Source organism: Kwoniella botswanensis, chromosome 1, assembly GCF_036426115.1.
Source record: "Kwoniella botswanensis chromosome 1, complete sequence".
Lineage (NCBI taxonomy): Eukaryota > Fungi > Basidiomycota > Tremellomycetes > Tremellales > Cryptococcaceae > Kwoniella > Kwoniella botswanensis.
In genome coordinates this window covers 5,866,205-5,884,307 of record NC_088599.1, presented here as the reverse complement: position 1 = coordinate 5,884,307, position 18,103 = coordinate 5,866,205, and the positions used below count along the sequence as shown (strand labels likewise).

At 46.6% G+C, this 18,103-nt stretch overlaps 4 protein-coding genes across 4 annotated transcripts; 2 read left to right on the top strand and 2 right to left on the bottom strand.

The window, feature by feature from the left end:
• Positions 1–561: 561 nt before the first annotated feature.
• L199_002199 (uncharacterized protein) lies at positions 562–2,603 on the top strand (the record flags this gene model as incomplete). Its single annotated transcript, XM_064887946.1, has 16 exons — positions 562–595; positions 661–675; positions 746–755; positions 815–848; positions 913–919; positions 973–1,053; positions 1,104–1,213; positions 1,283–1,427; positions 1,497–1,621; positions 1,684–1,753; positions 1,819–1,850; positions 1,911–2,105; positions 2,170–2,186; positions 2,247–2,366; positions 2,426–2,512; positions 2,582–2,603. 16 exons carry the CDS (start codon positions 562–564, stop codon positions 2,601–2,603), a joined length of 1,104 nt encoding a protein of 367 aa, XP_064744018.1.
• A 531-nt stretch (positions 2,604–3,134) lies between these two features.
• L199_002198 (uncharacterized protein) lies at positions 3,135–5,923 on the bottom strand (the record flags this gene model as incomplete). Its single annotated transcript, XM_064887945.1, has 3 exons — positions 3,135–5,482; positions 5,554–5,675; positions 5,748–5,923. 3 exons carry the CDS (start codon positions 5,921–5,923, stop codon positions 3,135–3,137), a joined length of 2,646 nt encoding a protein of 881 aa, XP_064744017.1.
• A 637-nt stretch (positions 5,924–6,560) lies between these two features.
• L199_002197 (uncharacterized protein) lies at positions 6,561–11,981 on the top strand (the record flags this gene model as incomplete). Its single annotated transcript, XM_064887944.1, has 7 exons — positions 6,561–6,749; positions 6,803–7,249; positions 7,314–10,268; positions 10,325–10,596; positions 10,656–10,929; positions 10,987–11,525; positions 11,594–11,981. 7 exons carry the CDS (start codon positions 6,561–6,563, stop codon positions 11,979–11,981), a joined length of 5,064 nt encoding a protein of 1,687 aa, XP_064744016.1.
• A 272-nt stretch (positions 11,982–12,253) lies between these two features.
• L199_002196 (uncharacterized protein) lies at positions 12,254–17,880 on the bottom strand (the record flags this gene model as incomplete). The annotated part of the gene is made up of 3 exons (XM_064887943.1): positions 12,254–15,927; positions 15,989–16,486; positions 16,548–17,880. 3 exons carry the CDS (start codon positions 17,878–17,880, stop codon positions 12,254–12,256), a joined length of 5,505 nt encoding a protein of 1,834 aa, XP_064744015.1.
• Positions 17,881–18,103: the final 223 nt, after the last annotated feature.

Below are 18,103 nucleotides of genomic sequence, written 5' to 3'. Positions count from 1 at the left end.
GGTATTTGATGGTGAGAGTCGACCTGAGCGAAATAAAGGGAGCTAGATACACGTCCTAAGGAAAGAAGATAAGTGAGCGGCTCGTTGTTAAGGGTAGCAGTCGATATGGAACCGTTTCCATGAAAGATTAAGCATTCATGATCCCATCAATGTCGTTATCGTGTTATCATTGATCCCTTCTGTATACTAGTAGGTTTTGTTGCGTGGGAAACAATTCAATCCAATTCAGCCCCCATAATCATTCATCATTCTAACTCTGGATGAGGACTGGCAGTCGTCATCCATACAACCCCAGGCACACTCACACAGTTCAGATTGCGGAGTCCCCACACGGCATCCTACTTTAGCGTGACGTGGAATATTTTTCACTGCACATACGAGTTACAATAGTTCGTTGCTCGTTCCTCCACCCAGTGAAATCTGACATCTAAGCTCACTGTTATTACTGTCCTTGTATCTATCTGTCTTGAGCTGCTAAAGGAAGGAATTCACCCAATATCTCATATATCGCACATCACACCCAACGTCGGGACATAGACACAGTTAGGATCATCAGTCAATATGGGTATCGTCGAAAAGATCGAGGAGATTGAGAGTGGGTCGGGTGTAAGAGATTATTGAGTAAGGACTGATAGCTGATTATCTGACTGTCAATCATAGAGGAGATGGCGAGGAGTGAGTCTTTTGTTTCTGATGAATGATGAATGATGATCGGACGCTGATTTTCCATCTTTTCTTCATTCAGCGCAGAAGAAGTAAGCGATCTGTGATGGCAGAGACTTCCATAGGAATTGAGCTAAGTCATCGTCTATAGCAAAGCGACAGAATATCATCTGGGTCTTCTGAAGGTGAGTGAGACTCGATAAGCATCAGTGCAAAGGAATTGCGACTGACTTTTGAACCTGATCATAGGCTAAGCGTATGTCAAGCATCAATAATCGCGAATATATCGCTGAACTTTGGGCTCTATAGTTGCGAAATACCGAGCTCAGCTTCTTGAGCCAGAGAAGAAAGGTCCTAAAGGAGAAGGTTTTGATGTCATGAAATCAGGAGGTGAGTTGCCTGCACAGAAACACAATAGCAATACTAATGGAATACTGCAGACGCACGAGTGTGTATGATAGGTTTCCCCTCGGTAGGAAAATCAACGCTTTTGTCTAAAGTGACGAAAACGGAATCGGTGGTAGGAGCTTATGAGTTCACGACTCTGACGGTATGTCATGATCAGCTGGCGAAATTGCAACTGCGTAGAAAACCCAGCTGATAATGATGATTCATATAGGCCATTCCGGGTGTACTGGAGTACGAGGGTGCAAGAGTCCAATTGCTCGATTTACCTGGTATCGTGCAGGATGCGGCGAAAGGTAGAGGTAGAGGTAGACAGGTGGTAGCGGTTGCAAAGACTGCTGATTTGATCTTACTCATGAGTAGGTCTCCCTCTTTCACTCATTCCTTCGCATTCGTTCTTTCTTGCTAATAGTGGTGCACTGGGATAGTCGATGCAACCAAATCCGCAGAACAAAGAAAGATGCTTGAAACTGAGTTGGAAGCTGTAGGAATCAGGTTGAACACCAAACCTCCTGATGTGGTATTCAAGCAGAAGACTGCGGGAGGTATCACTGTAAGTCCATTTTGACGCTTATAATCTACGATCAATGCCTGGCTTGCTGACGGGAATCACAGATCAACAATACTGTCAAACTCACGAAGACTGATGAAAGGACTTTGCGGTCTATTTTGCAGACTTACAAGAGTTAGTTGATTTTTCCCATTACGGGAACCTTGCAGTCTATGCTGACGCCTTCTACCCGACCACAGTACATAATTGTGATGTGATGGTTCGAGAAGATGTAAGTAATATAGCTTATTATCTACCAAGTCATTGCTGATGATAAGTAAAAACAATCTAGATAACAACGGACGAATTTATTGATGTTCTCCTGGGCACAAGGAAATACATACCCGCTTTGACGGTGATAAACAAGGTAGATGGAGTATCTATGGAGACTCTAGATTCTATGGCACGAGAAGGTGATGGTAGGACGATCATGATAAGTTGTGAGATTGATTTAGGGTTGGACTGGTTGTTGGAAGCTATATGGGCGGTGTGTATATCCTTGACTACTGATTTGTGATCTTCAGCTGATATCACTGTGTCTCCACCCATAGGAGCTGGGTATGGTCAAGTGAGTTTAGAATGACACGTTTTATGCCTCTGGTCAATAGCTGACCGAGATGTATTATAGGGTATATACTAAACGACGAGGTGATCAACCTGATTTGTCGGATCCTATCTGTCTGAGACAAGGCGCAACGATAGAAGCTGTCTGTCATGGAATTCATAGAGGATTAGCATCGCATTTCAAGTAAGTTAAGAAATCAGTTGGCATTCGATCTCAGCTTATTGACGGTTTTTGCCATATAGATATGCGTTGGTATGGGGTAAATCAAGTAAATTCAATCCGCAGCCACAGAAAGTCGGATTATCCCATCTGGTACAGGACGAGGATGTGTGAGTGATGATTCCGCACTGCAAACAAGTGATATACAAATTCGTAGCTGACTTTGATGTGGACTTTAGGGTGAGCATCTTCACCAAGTAGGCAATAGAAGAATGAATGGATGAGGGAAGATAGATTCTTGTGTATATTGCTGTAACAATGTATTTATAACATACACATTTTCCTTTCGTTATGGTCCAACTAACCCATGTCAACCGTAAATTGAAGTACATCCCTAACAGTCAGTGAATCATGTATCATCGACGCAGAAAGAATGAGGGAGATAAATGCCTCAACGACACTTCACAGTTTTATAGAATTCATACTGAGAGCAGGGTAATTCAACTGACTCGATTAACTATATCAGAAACAAATTTCGACTGAAGGAGGGTAACGTAAATACAATTAATCCAGATCAAAAGAAAGATATCATCAACAAGTGGTGTATATATAAGACAATCATGAAATAAAGTAGAGATTGAAATACTGATTCCTCCGGCAATTACGTGTTGTTTTGTTTTGTTTTGTTTTGTTTTGTTTTGTTTTGTTTGATTTCTTGGGGTTCATTCCGAATCACAGTCGTTAATAGATATATGAGAGTTTATCGATTTTTTCCGTTGTGAAAGTATCATATTACACTTTAATTCCCACCTCCTCCCTGATGTTCTCCACTCTCTTCTCAACATGATCGAACCATTCCAAAGCTTTTGTAGCTTTCTTCTCAATCTCCTCACTGGCTTTCACAACTTCACCTCTAGCTTCCACAGCCGCTCTGAACCTCTCTCTCAGATCCCACGCAGCGAGTCTCATCACTTTTCTAACTTCCTTGCTAACTCTCGTAGCCTGGTATTCAGCAAATGGTACAGAGGCATCATCAACTTGTGAAGGTTGACCCGATGAGATAGTAAGAGTCGACTGGATGTGTCTACCGACATTTCTAGGTATAGATCTCGGTAGATCATAGATGACGTAGGCGATCGCACCTGCAGTGAATACTCCGACGACAGGTCCAATCCATCTTCGCGTAGCGGGGTTGGAAACGAACTCTGAGAAATGGACTAAACCCTCTACGACAGCTCGAAGACCCAAGGTCTTTCCACTGATCATCGAGAATGCCCCAACCGCCAGGGAAGCAGCTCCGACCTCAGTAGAGAATGGGACGAGCTCGTGGGATGTCGAAGCTGTTGACGGAAGGACCGATCGCGCGAGGTGGATGTGATGTTGCAAATCGAAGATATCGGTGACGTTGACTTCTACCAATTGCGATTGACCGGCCAGACCAAGACCAATCGAAGTGACACTGGATTGACGTCGGATAGCTCGAGGTGAAAACATTGCTTGAGGATTGAATTTTCGGTTGGTTCGCTCGACATCGGCGGGAAGATGGGCATCACCAAGTTTGGTTACTTCTTCTACACCTTCCGAAGTGAGCTTTCGGGCATCATCCTCAGCGAGACTGACTGCAAAGTCAAGTGAGGCTAAAAGTACTCGTTTGACCTCCGCAGCAAAGTCCCAAGCACCTAACAAGCCAGGATAGGCAGGTAAAGAGAGCCCAGGAGCAGGAGCGGCTAGTTCTCCCCTTCCGACCCTTTCAAGACCTCTTTCCATAGCTAACTTGGTTCTGCCTGATGCCTTGTCGGTGGCGGCCTCTTCTTCAGCTACCAAAGATTCCTCAAGACCTTCTTTACCTTTCTTCATCTTCTCAAGAACTGGCTTAACTCTAGCTAACTCCTCTCGAGCTGCATCACGCTCTTTACCGGCTACTAGCGAATTGGCGGCAGCGAGAAGCTCGACATCAGCCAAAAGATGAGTAATGTAATTCTGAGCAGGACCAAGCTTTGATTTGGCTCGATTGACGAGCACGAACGATCGGAGTGAGTGTTCCAAGTGTGAGAAAGCTTCATCAAGCTCATCACCTTCAGGTTCTGTTTCGCCATATCCTAAGGCTACCTTGGCGGAATCGACGAAATGTACCAAGTCGGCAGCATCCTCGTATGTCTTTGGACTGAGTTGTTTAATCTGTTCCAAAACCAATCTTCGACATCTTGCTTTATCCTTGATCTGATCGAATCGGTTGACGACAATGAAAAGATGGGCTTTCTCATGCCCAGCTTGCCATATGAACTCCTTTGCCGATAATGTGAAGTGATTAGCGGCGGAAACGACAAAGACAACCACATCGATCTCCTCTTGTCGAGCAAAGTTGGCAGTAGTTTTGATGGAGTCTCGGTTGAGACCAGGTGCATCGATAAGTGAGATGTCCACAACGCCGTTATGCAAAATCGAAGGATTGGCCATGTTGGCATCGGCTTCTTTGAGGAACACCCGAAGAGAAGGACTGGAAGCGTCATCTTCGGCATCTACAAGCATTTCGTATAATTTCGATACGTCTTCCGTTGAGTATGTCGATTCGTCCGAAGGATCATATTTATCCGCGTGTTTCAGTATATGTATCTCCTCCTTGTCCTCATTCTCCTTCGCACTGACCACTTCCACGAATCGAGTTGTCAGAGGTTGTTGGTCCGTAGGCATGACTTCATCCCTTCTCAACAAGGCATTGATCAAGGTTGATTTACCAGCATTGAGATCACCAGTCACGAGTACTCGAGATTGAGCATCGAATATACGTTTCTGTAAATGAGTGAGGTGGTCTAACGAAGCAGAGATTCGAGTATCGAGTAGAGCTGAGATGGATGACTTTTCCAGATGTGATATCAAGCCTTTGGCATGTCGAGCAGCTCCCATGTTCAGGTTGAGACGTAATATCGAAAAATCATCTTCGTTTTCGTCAATGTTCTTCGGTTCTTCGACTGTACTGTTGACTGTGGTGATAGGAGTGCAAGGAGCAGAAGGGGCAAGAGTAAGAGATCGTTTCAATGTTCGTCGAACGGTAGGAGTAGAGTTTAAAACTACGTCGGTGGTCTGTGATGGTTCGTCGGCAAACGTGAGAGTACGTCTACTCATGCCGGGACGTGTAGATGCTATAAATGAAGATGATATGAGCAACTGAACTGGGATGACTGGATGCTACGGTCGCGAGAATGGGACTCACGAGATCCTTGACTTGACGAATCTATGGGCTTCAAGTGGGGATACCTGACGGTCCATTGCTCGCCGTTGAAGTTCTTGAGATCGGACAGAAGGTACAAAGATGAGTCGATCGCCTTTGCCAGACTGTATATTGAGGTCAAACATCTTATTTAATCGTGTTCGAAAACAGACGAAGAGGATTGGTGGCGAACTTACCGATCTCTCTTCTCCTCATAATCCCTCACTACACCATCAGCCGCTTCTCTCGCCTGACGCACATCTGGTGTTGTCCCACCAATATGAGATTCCTTCTCTACTGTAGGTGAATCGGGTGTGGAGGGTATATAGGATGATCGATGAGATTGAGGGGTAGGTGGGTGGAATGGCCGCATTTTTTCCTTATGTTCCGTAACTTCTATTTCTCCTGACTACTTGCTATTCCTGTTGCTTTCACTCTTATGGATTGTTTGTGAGCTGGTTGTATATGAAAGTCTCAGACGTAGAACATTATTTTGGACTGGATGTATTTACAGAGTCGATGATGAAGATAACGATTGATGGAATGTGATTCTGATGGTTTGATGGTGTTGTTATTCGATGTTTGCTAATTGCTGAAAAACGCTAGAGGCTCCAGATGACGACGAACGTGAGAAACATGGCTGATTACAAACCTCATTACAAATGGTCTGCTATTCCCGCCCCCTCCTTCGTAATCCATTCTGTAATGGCGATTAGATCGGATGGATCCGGATACCCCCGTCATACCTCATACCGCCACTTCCGTTGTTTGTCACTATTCGGCAATGTGATTTAATCCGTTTTCTCCCAAGTGGCCCGGTCCCCACGTGACCATGCAATGAATCAACGCGACTGTTCTGTTCAGTGTTTGTTTACCTTTTGGTTGGTTTCATCGTTACCATTCTCATATAACGATACAACACCACTTGATAGCATATGATCATATAATATACATACCACGCTCGCCAACAATACTCGTATCCTGCCCAGCTCACGACGGCTGCCAGAGGAATGGCCTACTTCGAAACACCCGATAGGGTGCTGAAGAGAGTCCAGCAACTGGAAGATATGGAATTACCCTCTTTACCTAGTTTTCAACATGACGATGTCGATTTTGATAGTATGAGTGGAGCCGAGTCCACAAGTGATGATCACCAGCAGTATTATCATCAGTCATCAATCGTCGATGAGCCTCAGAACGTGAGTTCATTGTCAATCATACAGGAATTCGTTCACTTACCATTTTATTGTAGGACATGACTACACCACATCCACTCCGAAAGGTCATGGGACCGCCTCCATCCAGCACAGTGACAGCTACGACACGCTCATCTGCCGATTCATTCTCTACTGCCTCAGGATCTCCCTTCCCTCCCGTTGACTCTTCTCCCTCCGAAGGCACTTCATCTCCATATGCGCCGACAACAGCTCTTACATCGACACCTCAATCTCACCAGACAAGGTCAATGTCTGGCTCACTCCGTACGAGCACAACAGACCGTACTGCCACCACAAGTAGACTTTCTCGCCACGAGAGAACGCTGAGTGGAACAGGATCACTAGGGAACAGTACTCATGCTTCTAGAAGTCAAAGATGGCAGACACCGGGAGAGATGAGCGGAAGCTTCTCTGGAGATGAGATAATAGATAGAATGAAGCTGGGCGCGGAACAAACAATACCGTTGAAAGACCACTCAGATGTAAGTCATTCTGTTAACCATGCAATCATAAAGGCTTATGCCATAGCTGACCCGTTTTCTACAGCAACAATACGACGAATCTCACTCACAATCATTACCAGAGCTTCCTTCCCTTACGGTACCACCGGAAGAAACCCCCGTGACCCGCCGTCTGTCATCTGGAAACGTGCTACTAGAGAGACCTAGAAGGCGAGGACCATCAACAGCTATTCACCAACTTGAAGCAGTACCCGAGACTCCGAGCGGTCCACCTACCCCTGCAACTCGGAATGTTGTATCTTCGCAGGCATCCGTACTAACCGCGCTACCTGGATCGCAAAATGAGCGAATCCCTAGCTTATCGAGGAGCGAGGTTTCAGCGACAGATGTCAGTGAAGCTGCTAGCACGCCAGAAGGTCCCGTCAGAAATGTCTCAATGATGACACCAAGGGCGGACGCCCATCAGGAATACGAGATCACCGGTGAATATCAATACGAGATAGACAGTGCACAAGAGGATCACGGAGAAAACCCAACTTGGGAATACAACCAGGAGAATGAATACACAACTCAAGAGGATGGGAATGTATCTGTTGACCCTTCGCAGTATTCTTCTCCCCATAAACAAATGGACACCTATTCCCCCGCCAAACAAGCCATCACTCCTTCAATCGCTCATTTCTCAACGCCCGGCACAATACGTGGTCAGCCCTTCCGTTACAACAATCTTGAGGCTTCCTCGGCACCTTCAACCATTCTATATGATGTGACAGACTCGATACAGAATACTCCATCTGGACCTGTTACACCATCGCCCTTTGGCATGATATCCAAAACAAGCGACATGTCTACTCCTCGTGCTCCATTAGACGATGCTGAAAGACGAAAGAGTCATGTTTTAGCTGTTCTGGGGTCTTCATCTGGACCATCGACCAGAGTTCTCCGACCGCATGTACGAGGTACTCCACATCCACTTCGTAGGGTATCGACCGCTCCTGATACCGAATCTATCGCAGAAGAAGGAAGCGATGTCACAGAATCTCAAAGATCGATTCGTAGAGCAATAACTCCAGGTATGATAAGCCGATTGACTGTCGACCAATCAGTAGATCAGTCTTTTGTCTCTGTCGCCTCATCAGCCGACCTCACTTCCGACAAGCGAGCATCGCACATGCATAGTCGCCTATCCCGTGGCAACACATCTTTCCCTACTATCCTCCTTCCCACCAATCATGCATCCCCTGGCGGTGGCTCTCTGAAAGGTCTCTCAGATCAGCGTGCAGACGGTATCAAGATTCATAAACACCTCAACGCGATGAACAAACAGTTGCTTGAGACCAATGCCGATCTCGCTCGTGAAGCTGAAGCATGGAGGGATGAGGCGGATCGATTGAGAGGTATTTTGGAAGGGCACGGCATTGATGTGGAGGATGTCGATGTACTTGGTGGTCATAATGCAGGTTCAACTTCTGCTAATGCCTCGCAGCAACTTCCTGAATGGCCAACGAAATCTCCAAACGGACGTAACAGCACTAAAGACGATCACTCTGAGCTCATCAGTCAACTCTCAGCACTCAGCGGTCGTAGAGGCAGCTCACCTCGTGCTAACAAAGCATCAACCTCAGCCCAAGATCTGTTGGAAGGTCTGAGTCCCGAAGAATATGCGGCAGTGATGCAGGAAATGTCTGAAAAGTTGGATAATCTGGAAGAAGGTTTGAACGAGAAGGATCAGTTGATAGCAGAATTAGAGGACCAGCTCGAGCGTGCAAGACAAGCCGATACGCCCGAACAGCAAGAACTGCTTGATGAAATTGAGAAGTTGTCTGCTCAATTGGAAGAAGCTGAGCGGGCTAGAGTAGCCCTCCATTCTGATTTCTCCACCAAGACCGAACAACATGCTCAACAATTCGGTGAGATCTGTTCAGGGTTTGAAAAGCAAGTCCGATCATTGGCGAAGGATCTAAGTGACGCTAGAGCTGAGGTAGATCGAGTCAAGAATGATAAATCTAGGCTTGAAAGGATTTCGTCTGTCGAAGGTGGTACAGAAGAACAACATCTCAGAAAACGTGTATCCGATCTCGAAGAAATGCTACAGCAGGCTACAACGGACAACCACAAACAGTTGATCGAAGTAGAGAGCCTGAAAAAACACTCAGCACATATGTTGGAGGAGAAAGAAGGTTTGATGTATCGTGTAGAAGATGCAGAAACCGAGATTGAAGAGTTGCGAGCCAGAATTTCTGAAATGCAGGATGAAGGGACTGGCTCAGAAGCCCTCGAAACTGTGAAAGGTGAACTCAAGACTGCATGTGAAGCTCAAATAGTCGCAGAGGACAAACTCACAAGAGTAGAGCAAGAATTGGCAAAAGCGCAATATACTATATCTCACCAAGAAACTGAACTTGGTCACCAACATGACCACATTGAAGAACTTAACAGGGTGATCGAGAGTCTTGAAGCCGATCTTGCAGTGGTTCAAAATACTTCCAGAGCCAATGGAGAAGCGGAAGAGGAGCTTCGCCATGAACAACACCAACTAAAATTAGTTAACGAAGTACTCGCTAGCAAGGAATCTGAAATCGAGTCGCTCAAGGGTAAATTGGAAGTGGCCAATATTGCCACTCAAGCCATTAGGACTTCTCAGAGACGAACCACTTCTCCAGCTTCCACCATCTCGCCAACAACTAACGCCGCTGGTACGGACAACAATTCTAGCAATCAAGATAGCTTTGTCGCTGCAATGGAAGAAAGGCTTGATGAGGCTTACCGAGAAATCGGAAGGCTCAAGCATGAACTCAATGCTACGCCACATCGAAAGTCGGCTGTAGAAGTGAGAGACGCCAAAATTCAAGCATTAGAGCGGGAGAAAGCGACTTTGGCAGATAGGCTAGCTTCAAGTAGTAGAAGCATGACAATATCTGCTTCACCTGCTCCTGCTGGCGTCAAAGATGCTGGTTCACCTTTCAAACGACCTACTCCCCTCGTCCACCGAGCTATCGCCTCTTTGCGCACTCCTAAAACGCCCGGTCCTTTACCTGAAGTAAGTCATTCCTCTTCTTGGATAGAGAATCAGCTGACATCGTCTTGATCATACAGCTTTCTTGGCTACAGAGTACCATCGGTGATGCCAATGAACCCATTCTTCAAGCTCAACTTGAGTACCTTCAAAAGGAGCTTCAAGATGCCAACGATCAGCTTGATCACAACTTCAGTCGTCTCGAAGCAGCCGGTCTTGGTGGTGTCGCACTTGCTGAAAAGCTGGCTGCCGCTGAAGAAAGGATCAGCGAGCTTGAAGATGAAATCAGAACGTTGGTACAGAGGAATAAAGCTTCTTTAGCTCTGGTCAGTGCTCAGAAAGAGGAACGAGAGTGAGTATGCGCCCCTTTGCACCGTTGCATCAGTTTCGCTAACCCTAATTCACCTAAAGGCGAGACAACGAAGGTCGTATGCAGAAAGCACTTGCGGCTGTTCATGAACAGATGGAACAGCTCAAATCTGATATCGCAAATGAGCGTTCTCGACTTCAAACAGACAATGGCCGACTACGAGATCTCGTTTCAGAGATGAGGCTCAAGAGTCAAGCTGAGGTGGAAAGCTTCCGATCTGAGATGGAAAGAATGGCTGAGAAAGCCCAGGGAGACCTGAAGGATACACGAGATGATTTGAGCAGAGTCATCAGGGAGAGAGATCAACTTAAGAAAGTGAGTAATCTTTCCTTGGCACTCCGCCTGGATCTTGTAAGCTAATTCTGGGAATAGGAAATTGAATCACAAAGAATTCACATCGTCGAACTCGAACGAGATATCGCGAAAGAGCAAAGAGCTTATGAATCCCTTTCCCGACGTAATGTCCAAACCACTCAATCTGCTGCCTTGCAAACCGAACTTACTCAAAAAGCCCGAACCATCGAATCTCTGCAATTATCGCTTCGGGATGCTCAACGAGAATCAGACGATCTACGAAACGCCTTATCTCAGCGTACTAAAACTTTGGAAGATACTAAATCTCGTTTGGCCAAGTTCCAGATTGAACGCACCCATGTGATGAAGGAGTTAGAGGAATTCGAGAGGGATCTACAAACGCAAAGATCAGAGAGTAGGGAATTCGGTCTTCAACTTTCCTTGTTGAAGAAAGAGCAAAATAATGCTTCTGCGAAACACCGAGCTGAACTTGATGCTTTGGAGAGGGAATTGAAGGAAGCTAGGAATAATGAGAGGTGGACGATGAAAGACTTGAATGATGTGAAGAGGAAATACGATGATCTAGAGAGTTGGAGGATAAATCATCAATGTGATACGTGAGTTTCTATCCCCTAGGAACTTCGTCATGTAAAGCCCGACTGATGATGTTCTGTTTACTTTACAGTGGTCTTTCACAAGCTTTGATTGACCAGAAAACACATTTCAAAACTCAATCTCGATCTCTCGCATCTCAGATCCGATATCTCAAAGCGAAATTCACCAGGGAATCAACCTTCAGGAACGCACTGGCATTACAGAAGCGTTACCTGTTGTTGTTGGTTGGTGGGATGAGTCTGGATCAACAATCGACTTTGAGAGCTATAGCACAAATGGGTTATCCGGTTCCTGAACCATCTAGACCTAGGAGAACTTTCAAAGCTGTTGCATTAGCTGTCTGTAGTATAATAAGAGCGCGGAATACTGCGAATGATTGGAAGAAAGAGAAAGACCTGAAATTGACTATTTCATCGAATGGTTCAGGTGAAAGAAGGAGAGTTTCAGCTAGGACGTGATTGTGATTACCTTTTCTTGGGTTTCTTGGGTCTTTTTGTAAATTTTACATATACACATATTCGCTATATCTGGACGGTATCCTTGTATAGTAGCTTGACTTCGTTATTTCACATGACATGATGACCCTTCATGAACGTATATCATATATATACACATATTCAACCAAAATATATACAAGATTCACATCGTCAATCTGATTGTAATCTAATCCGATCCAGTGAACTATGAACAGCGATTTTCCATTTTGACAAGATCAAAACCCAGTCATTCTTCAGCGTCCCCATCCAAATTTCTTCATTAATCTACCTGACCAACCACCGCTTCTGCTGGAAGTTCTCGTTGACGAAGTAGGGGAAGTCTCCGCTTTGACTTGTATATCATCATCCTCACCTTCCTCACCAGTTGTTTCTGGTTCCGGAACTGGTGTACCAGGAACCAGCTTACTCTCGATCGCTCTTCTCTTCATACCTCTAGTCTCCCTCATCGCCGTTTCTCCTTGATCGACGGTCACTTCATCAGGGTTGGCAATCACATCAGGCTCCTTCGAAGCAGCTCTAGCCTTCCTTTTCCGGGTTGAAGCAGCGGGTGCAGAGTCATCCTTCAGATCCTCCTCGTTCGCATTCTGAGCTTCGGAAGCCCTCGATTTTCTCTTCTTACTTGATGGTATTTCGACACTCAGCGTCGATCGAGCGCTCGACAGTGGCTTGTCATCTCCTCCTTGTTCCTCTTCTACATCCTCCTCCTCTTCTTCACTTTCAGGTCTATACGGAGCTTCGTCGATCTTACTAGCTGAAGATATTGGCTTACGCGGTGATCGTAATCGAGCCGTTTCCAAGGGTGTAGCTGACTCAACCCCCAGAGGATCGTCTACTTCAGTGTCGGCTTGGCCTTCAGCTTGTGGTTCAGGTGTTGCCGTAGAAGCGTTCTGTTTACCTCTCAGTGACATCCGAGTGGATCTTCTAGGTGTTGCTTTGGTGGGTGATTCAGATTCCTCTAGCCGAGGACCGGGAGAAGCAGTGACCGATTTACTTTCGAGTTCATCTTCAGCAGGTACTGGTGTACCTTCCTCCAACTCGGGTATGTTTTCCCCTCTAGCTATTGACATTCTAGCTGATCTTCTGAGAGTAGGACCAGGAGAGGCGGTGTTGGACATCCGACTTGCAGTATCGGAGGTAACTGAAGATTCCCTTCCTTTCCCTTTCCTGGAGCTTGACGGTCTACCACCTCTACCCCTTCTTGCAGGAGTTGCACCAGCTTCAAGCTCAGGTTCGACGGAAGCTGAAGCTGTTCCACGCTTTCTACCACTCCTAGTTGCAGGAGGTGACAATGTAGCTCGCTTCTTCGATGGTGTTTCATAGCTTTCAACTTGGATCGATACAGTTGAATCCTCATCATCTCCTCCTGTACTAAGTCGGCTTGCGGATCCACCCATAGATCTCCTCTTCCTATGTCCTCGAAGTGGCGTACCTTTAGGAGTACCGTTCTCCTCAATTTCAGGTACTTTGGCGTCCTCCTTAGCATAAAGGACATAACAATGTCCTTCATCAACCAGCTGATTACCAACAAGGCGCCGAATTTTCGTTGTCAATTGAGGAAGTAATATGGGATGATCATGATCCATTTGAAGCTTCATGCCTTCTGTCTCTTCACTTTCCGAAGATCGACCTTCCACATAAGAAGTCTCCTGCTCGAGCTGTTTGGATCCGGGGATAGCGCAATGTGGTACAAGAATAACAGCGGTCAGATCATCGTCGGCCACCCTGAGTTTCTCATAATAACAGTGCGATCTAGTAGTCGGAGGCTCAAGTGAAGTGGACGCACGACCACGTGAGCGTGTTCGTTGATGAGCGGTGGTCTCGGGTCCAGGTCCAGACGCGTTGCTAGGTGAACCATGTCGATGGAACAGCCGCATTATAGTTGATTCGCTGACTTGAGGTAGGAAGGGCGGCGGCTTTTCCTTTTGAGGTGATCCTTTTTCCGTTTTTTTTTCCTCAGAGCGTTCCTCGTTTGTCGACAATACAGGTTGATGCACCTCTTCAGGCATAATTGAACTCGATGGCTCGTGATCATCCTGTATGCTTTCCCAAAGTGTCTTTGCTGTACGATCTGCCTCGTTATCGCTCGACGGTAAGGGTCCCTGAGCCTCTTCAGGCCTGTCCCTTTGTTCGTCGGGTGATACTTGTTGTACATCCACTTGTATGTCAGCCTCAGACGGCGACTCTTCAGCTGATAGCGCAGCTTCGGATGTCTCTTTGGCAGCTTCTTTTGCCTCCTTCTCCTCTTCAGTCGCTGTATTTAAGCTATGCTGCTCCTCGCCGTCCATCTTTTGGCCTTCAGCTGGTGTACTTTGATCTTCAGTTTCGTTCCCTTCAGATGCCTCCACTTGTTCCTCCACGTTTGTTGTAATACTTTGAGTAGATGTTTCAGGCTCGATCCATCGGACATGGACCTGAATATCATCGTCACCTTCGCTCGACACGTCCACATCTGACGAAGAGAACTGAACGAAGGACCCGAGTGCTGAGGGGTTTCGAGACATGGTCTGGGCTGGAGAATCGGTAGCAGCTTCTACTAGAAGTGAAGGAGTCTGTGGGTATTCGGATGGAATCAGCTGATGAGGAGTGAGTGGAGCTCGAAGATATGAGTCTGGTGGGGGTAGCGCTGGATCAGGTAATTCCGTAGGGGTGGCAGCCCTCGTTCCGGGTGCCGAAAGGATATCAGATGGTACAGGATCTCTTCCTGGTGGTTCCACGATGAGAGATGGGGAAGATGGAGGATGAGGTACGAGATCATGAGGGTCAAGGGGTCCAGTAACCAGGGTGTCCGCAGGAGGAAGACCAGGATCGGGAAGAGCGGGTGGGGTGGCAGCTCGAGATGAGATAGCTGAAGTGATATCAGCCGGTATCGGATCTCGAGGGATCTCCACTACAAGAGAAGGGGTCACATGGTCTTGAGGCACCATGGTGTGGATATCAAGGGGCTGACGAGCTGAGGTGTTCGGAGGAGGAACCGTTGGATCCGGTAGCGATACTGGTGTACTGGACCTAGATGCTGCTGCAGTCGGCACATCGCCAGGAAGAGGATCTTTCTCCGGTGGTTCCACGGCCAGAGAAGGCGATCGATCGATCGACGGTCGAAGATCGTGTGGAATGAAGGGCATCGCAATGTCCGCGTCTGGAGGCGATAACTTAGGATCAGGTAAATCGGTTGGATTCTCAGGAGAGAGTTCTTCAACTGGTGTGACTATCTCCACTGGTGGAAGATGGACAGATGGTTCACCGACAAGAAAAGGAGAGACTGCTGACAGTGGTTGCTGTATGTGGGACACTTCAGGCATGATCGTTGGAGAGTCTGGTAGGCCGGCTCGTGGGTCTGGCAAAACATCGATAGAATTGGCCATGATGTCGTCCGATAGTGCGGTACCAACTGTCATGAATTCTATTCCAGCTGTCTCCACGGTAGGTGTATTGGTCACACTAGGTCCATCTGAAGATTCCACCGCTTTCACTGAGTCGAAAGCAACGAAATCTTCAGCGTGGAAAGGTTCCAAGGGGTTTGATGCGGTTGGTGTGTCAAAAGGGCTGAAGTTCGCTTCTTCGAGATTTTCATCCTTGATAGGCGGTTCATCAACGTCCATCGTGAATTCGTCTGTCAATTGAGGTGTAGTGAGATTTTCCTGCTGTGATTCGATAGCATCCTCTTTTGATGTTGATAGGTCCTCCCGTTGAGAGACAGGTTGGTCCACAGGTATCTGAGATTCTTGGATCAACTCAGAGATTATCGGATCATGTATTGATGGGGTCATGATGGGTTCGGGTCCGGTGATGGTATTGGCTCCCCCAGTTGCCTGTACCCCAGTAACCTCAGTAACCTCAACCACTTCTATCACCTCCATTTCCATCGGCAATACCGAGCTGGGAGTAACAGCTTCTGACTGCACATAATCTAGAATGACAGAAAAGTGAGAATCAATCCAGCTTCATCTTGATAATCGAAAGAAACTCACTGGGTTCTTGCACTTCAGATGGCACGAAATGTCTATCCTCGATGACTTCGCCATCATACATAATGGCTTCTTCAGGTGGTTTTGGTGTTTCATCGAAGGTATCACTGACTTCTTCCGACACTTCCTCTGCGATTATATCGTTTGCCTCGATGACAATCGCTTCCTCTTCTTCCTCTTTCTCAGCTTCCTGTCTATCGCTACTCGAATCTTCTGCCTCTTGTTGTATTTCATTCCTCTTGCCGTCACTTGCATTTGTATGATCTCGATCTTCCGCATATTCTATCTCTTCCGCTTCTTCCTCTTCGCCGTCTTCCTCCCCTTCATCTTCTTCCTCTTCGCCATCTTCCTCCCCTTCCTCTTCCTCCTCGTCTTCATCTTCTTCCACCTGTTGCTCTTCCTCATCTTCGGCTTCATCTTCATCCGAGGAAGATCCGATCTCAATCACTTCCGTAAATACAGGTCGCTTCACATTTTCTAGCTGCTCTTCTTCTTGATCATCTGCAAGTAGGGATATACCAGTCAGTGAATGAAGACTTTTTTTTGGAAGTAATGCACTTACCATAAGAGCCTTGACTATCGTCCTCGTCACTCAATTCATCCTGATCGTCTTCCCCTTTTTGTCCTTCGTAAGAGACCTCATCTCGATCTTCTTCCTCTTCATCTTCCTCTTCTTGTCCTTCCAAAGCGATTTCATCTTGATCTTGTTCCTCTTCATCCTGCTCTCCATAACCACTATCATAGGCCGTTGAAGGCTGTTGAAGAAAAGCATGAGTAGGAAGAAGATCTTGATAAGTAGAAGATTGAGGCTGGTAAGATACCGCATTTCCGCCGAAAATCGAAGGTCCAGCATCATCTTCAGGCATGTTATTATGCACCTGCTGAACGATTTGAGCGAGTAAGCTGGGATCGATTGCATCTTCCGAGAAAGGTGGTAATTGCGAGATCTGCTCTTCTGACTGAGGAGTCTGACCTGATTCGACGTAAGTTGTCGGGGGAGATGGAAGAGGTAAAGTTGGATATAATGTATTTGGAGGTGAAGCGTATTGATGAGGATCTGATTTAGGTGCAGGTGATTCGGATGTTCCCATATATTGTATACCATCATCGGATTCTTCGTCTTCTTCTCCGTGAGATTGCTCCACTTGCTCTTCCTCTTCCTCTTCTTCTTCATCACCATCTTCCTGCTCCTCTTCATCTTCGTGTTCATCCTCCTCATCCTCATCTTCTTCTTCCTGATCTTCGTCGCCGTAGACATCACCGTCGGATCCTACGTACGCTGCTCCATCTTCTTCAGGAACGACTCCATAGGCAGGATCATACTCTGACTGAGATCTAGACTCGAACAGCTCGTCCTGATCCTCGTCTTGTTCGTCATATCTATCTGGGACTTCTTGAACATCCTGGTCATTCTCTTCATCCTCCTCCTCCTCTTCTTCGTCGTCATCGCCGTACATCTGGAATAATGGCTCTGGTTGGTCCGGACTAGAAGCGACGTTCTGAATATCGCCATCGCTCTCTACCTGTTGATCATCATGCCCTTGTTCTTGTCGCATACCTTCATCTTCATGGTACTCTTCTTCTATATCCTCGTCGTCATCTTCATCAAACTCTTCACCAAATTCATCTGTTTCATCATAATCCTGCTGCTGATCAACCAATGACAAACCATTCTGCACTACATCTGCTACTGGTTCTTGAACATCTTCTTCTTCTTCTTCGTGAACAGGTGAAGGTGATTTCGATGGACCTGGACTATCGGGTGGATTCAGCCCTTGTTGAATCTTAGCTTGAATCCCATCAAGCCATGATGCGACGGCTGGTCGAGGGAACAGGTCGTACGGACCTGGCTGCTTGATAGGCTGCGTACCTACTGCTGTCTGTGAGCGCAGCATCTTGTCCTGGCGCAATGGTCAATGATGATACAAGGTCTACTGATGGAATCCAATGATGGGGAATGAAACTCAACGAGAATCAACGAGACTTCGAACTCGACATGACGCTAAACACACCATTCTCCTGTGATGGATCATCGGGGTTACCCTGGATCTCCGCTAGTTTCCACGTGGGATTTCTCTAAAAGTTCAAAATTCATGTCATGAGCGAGGTAGATACATA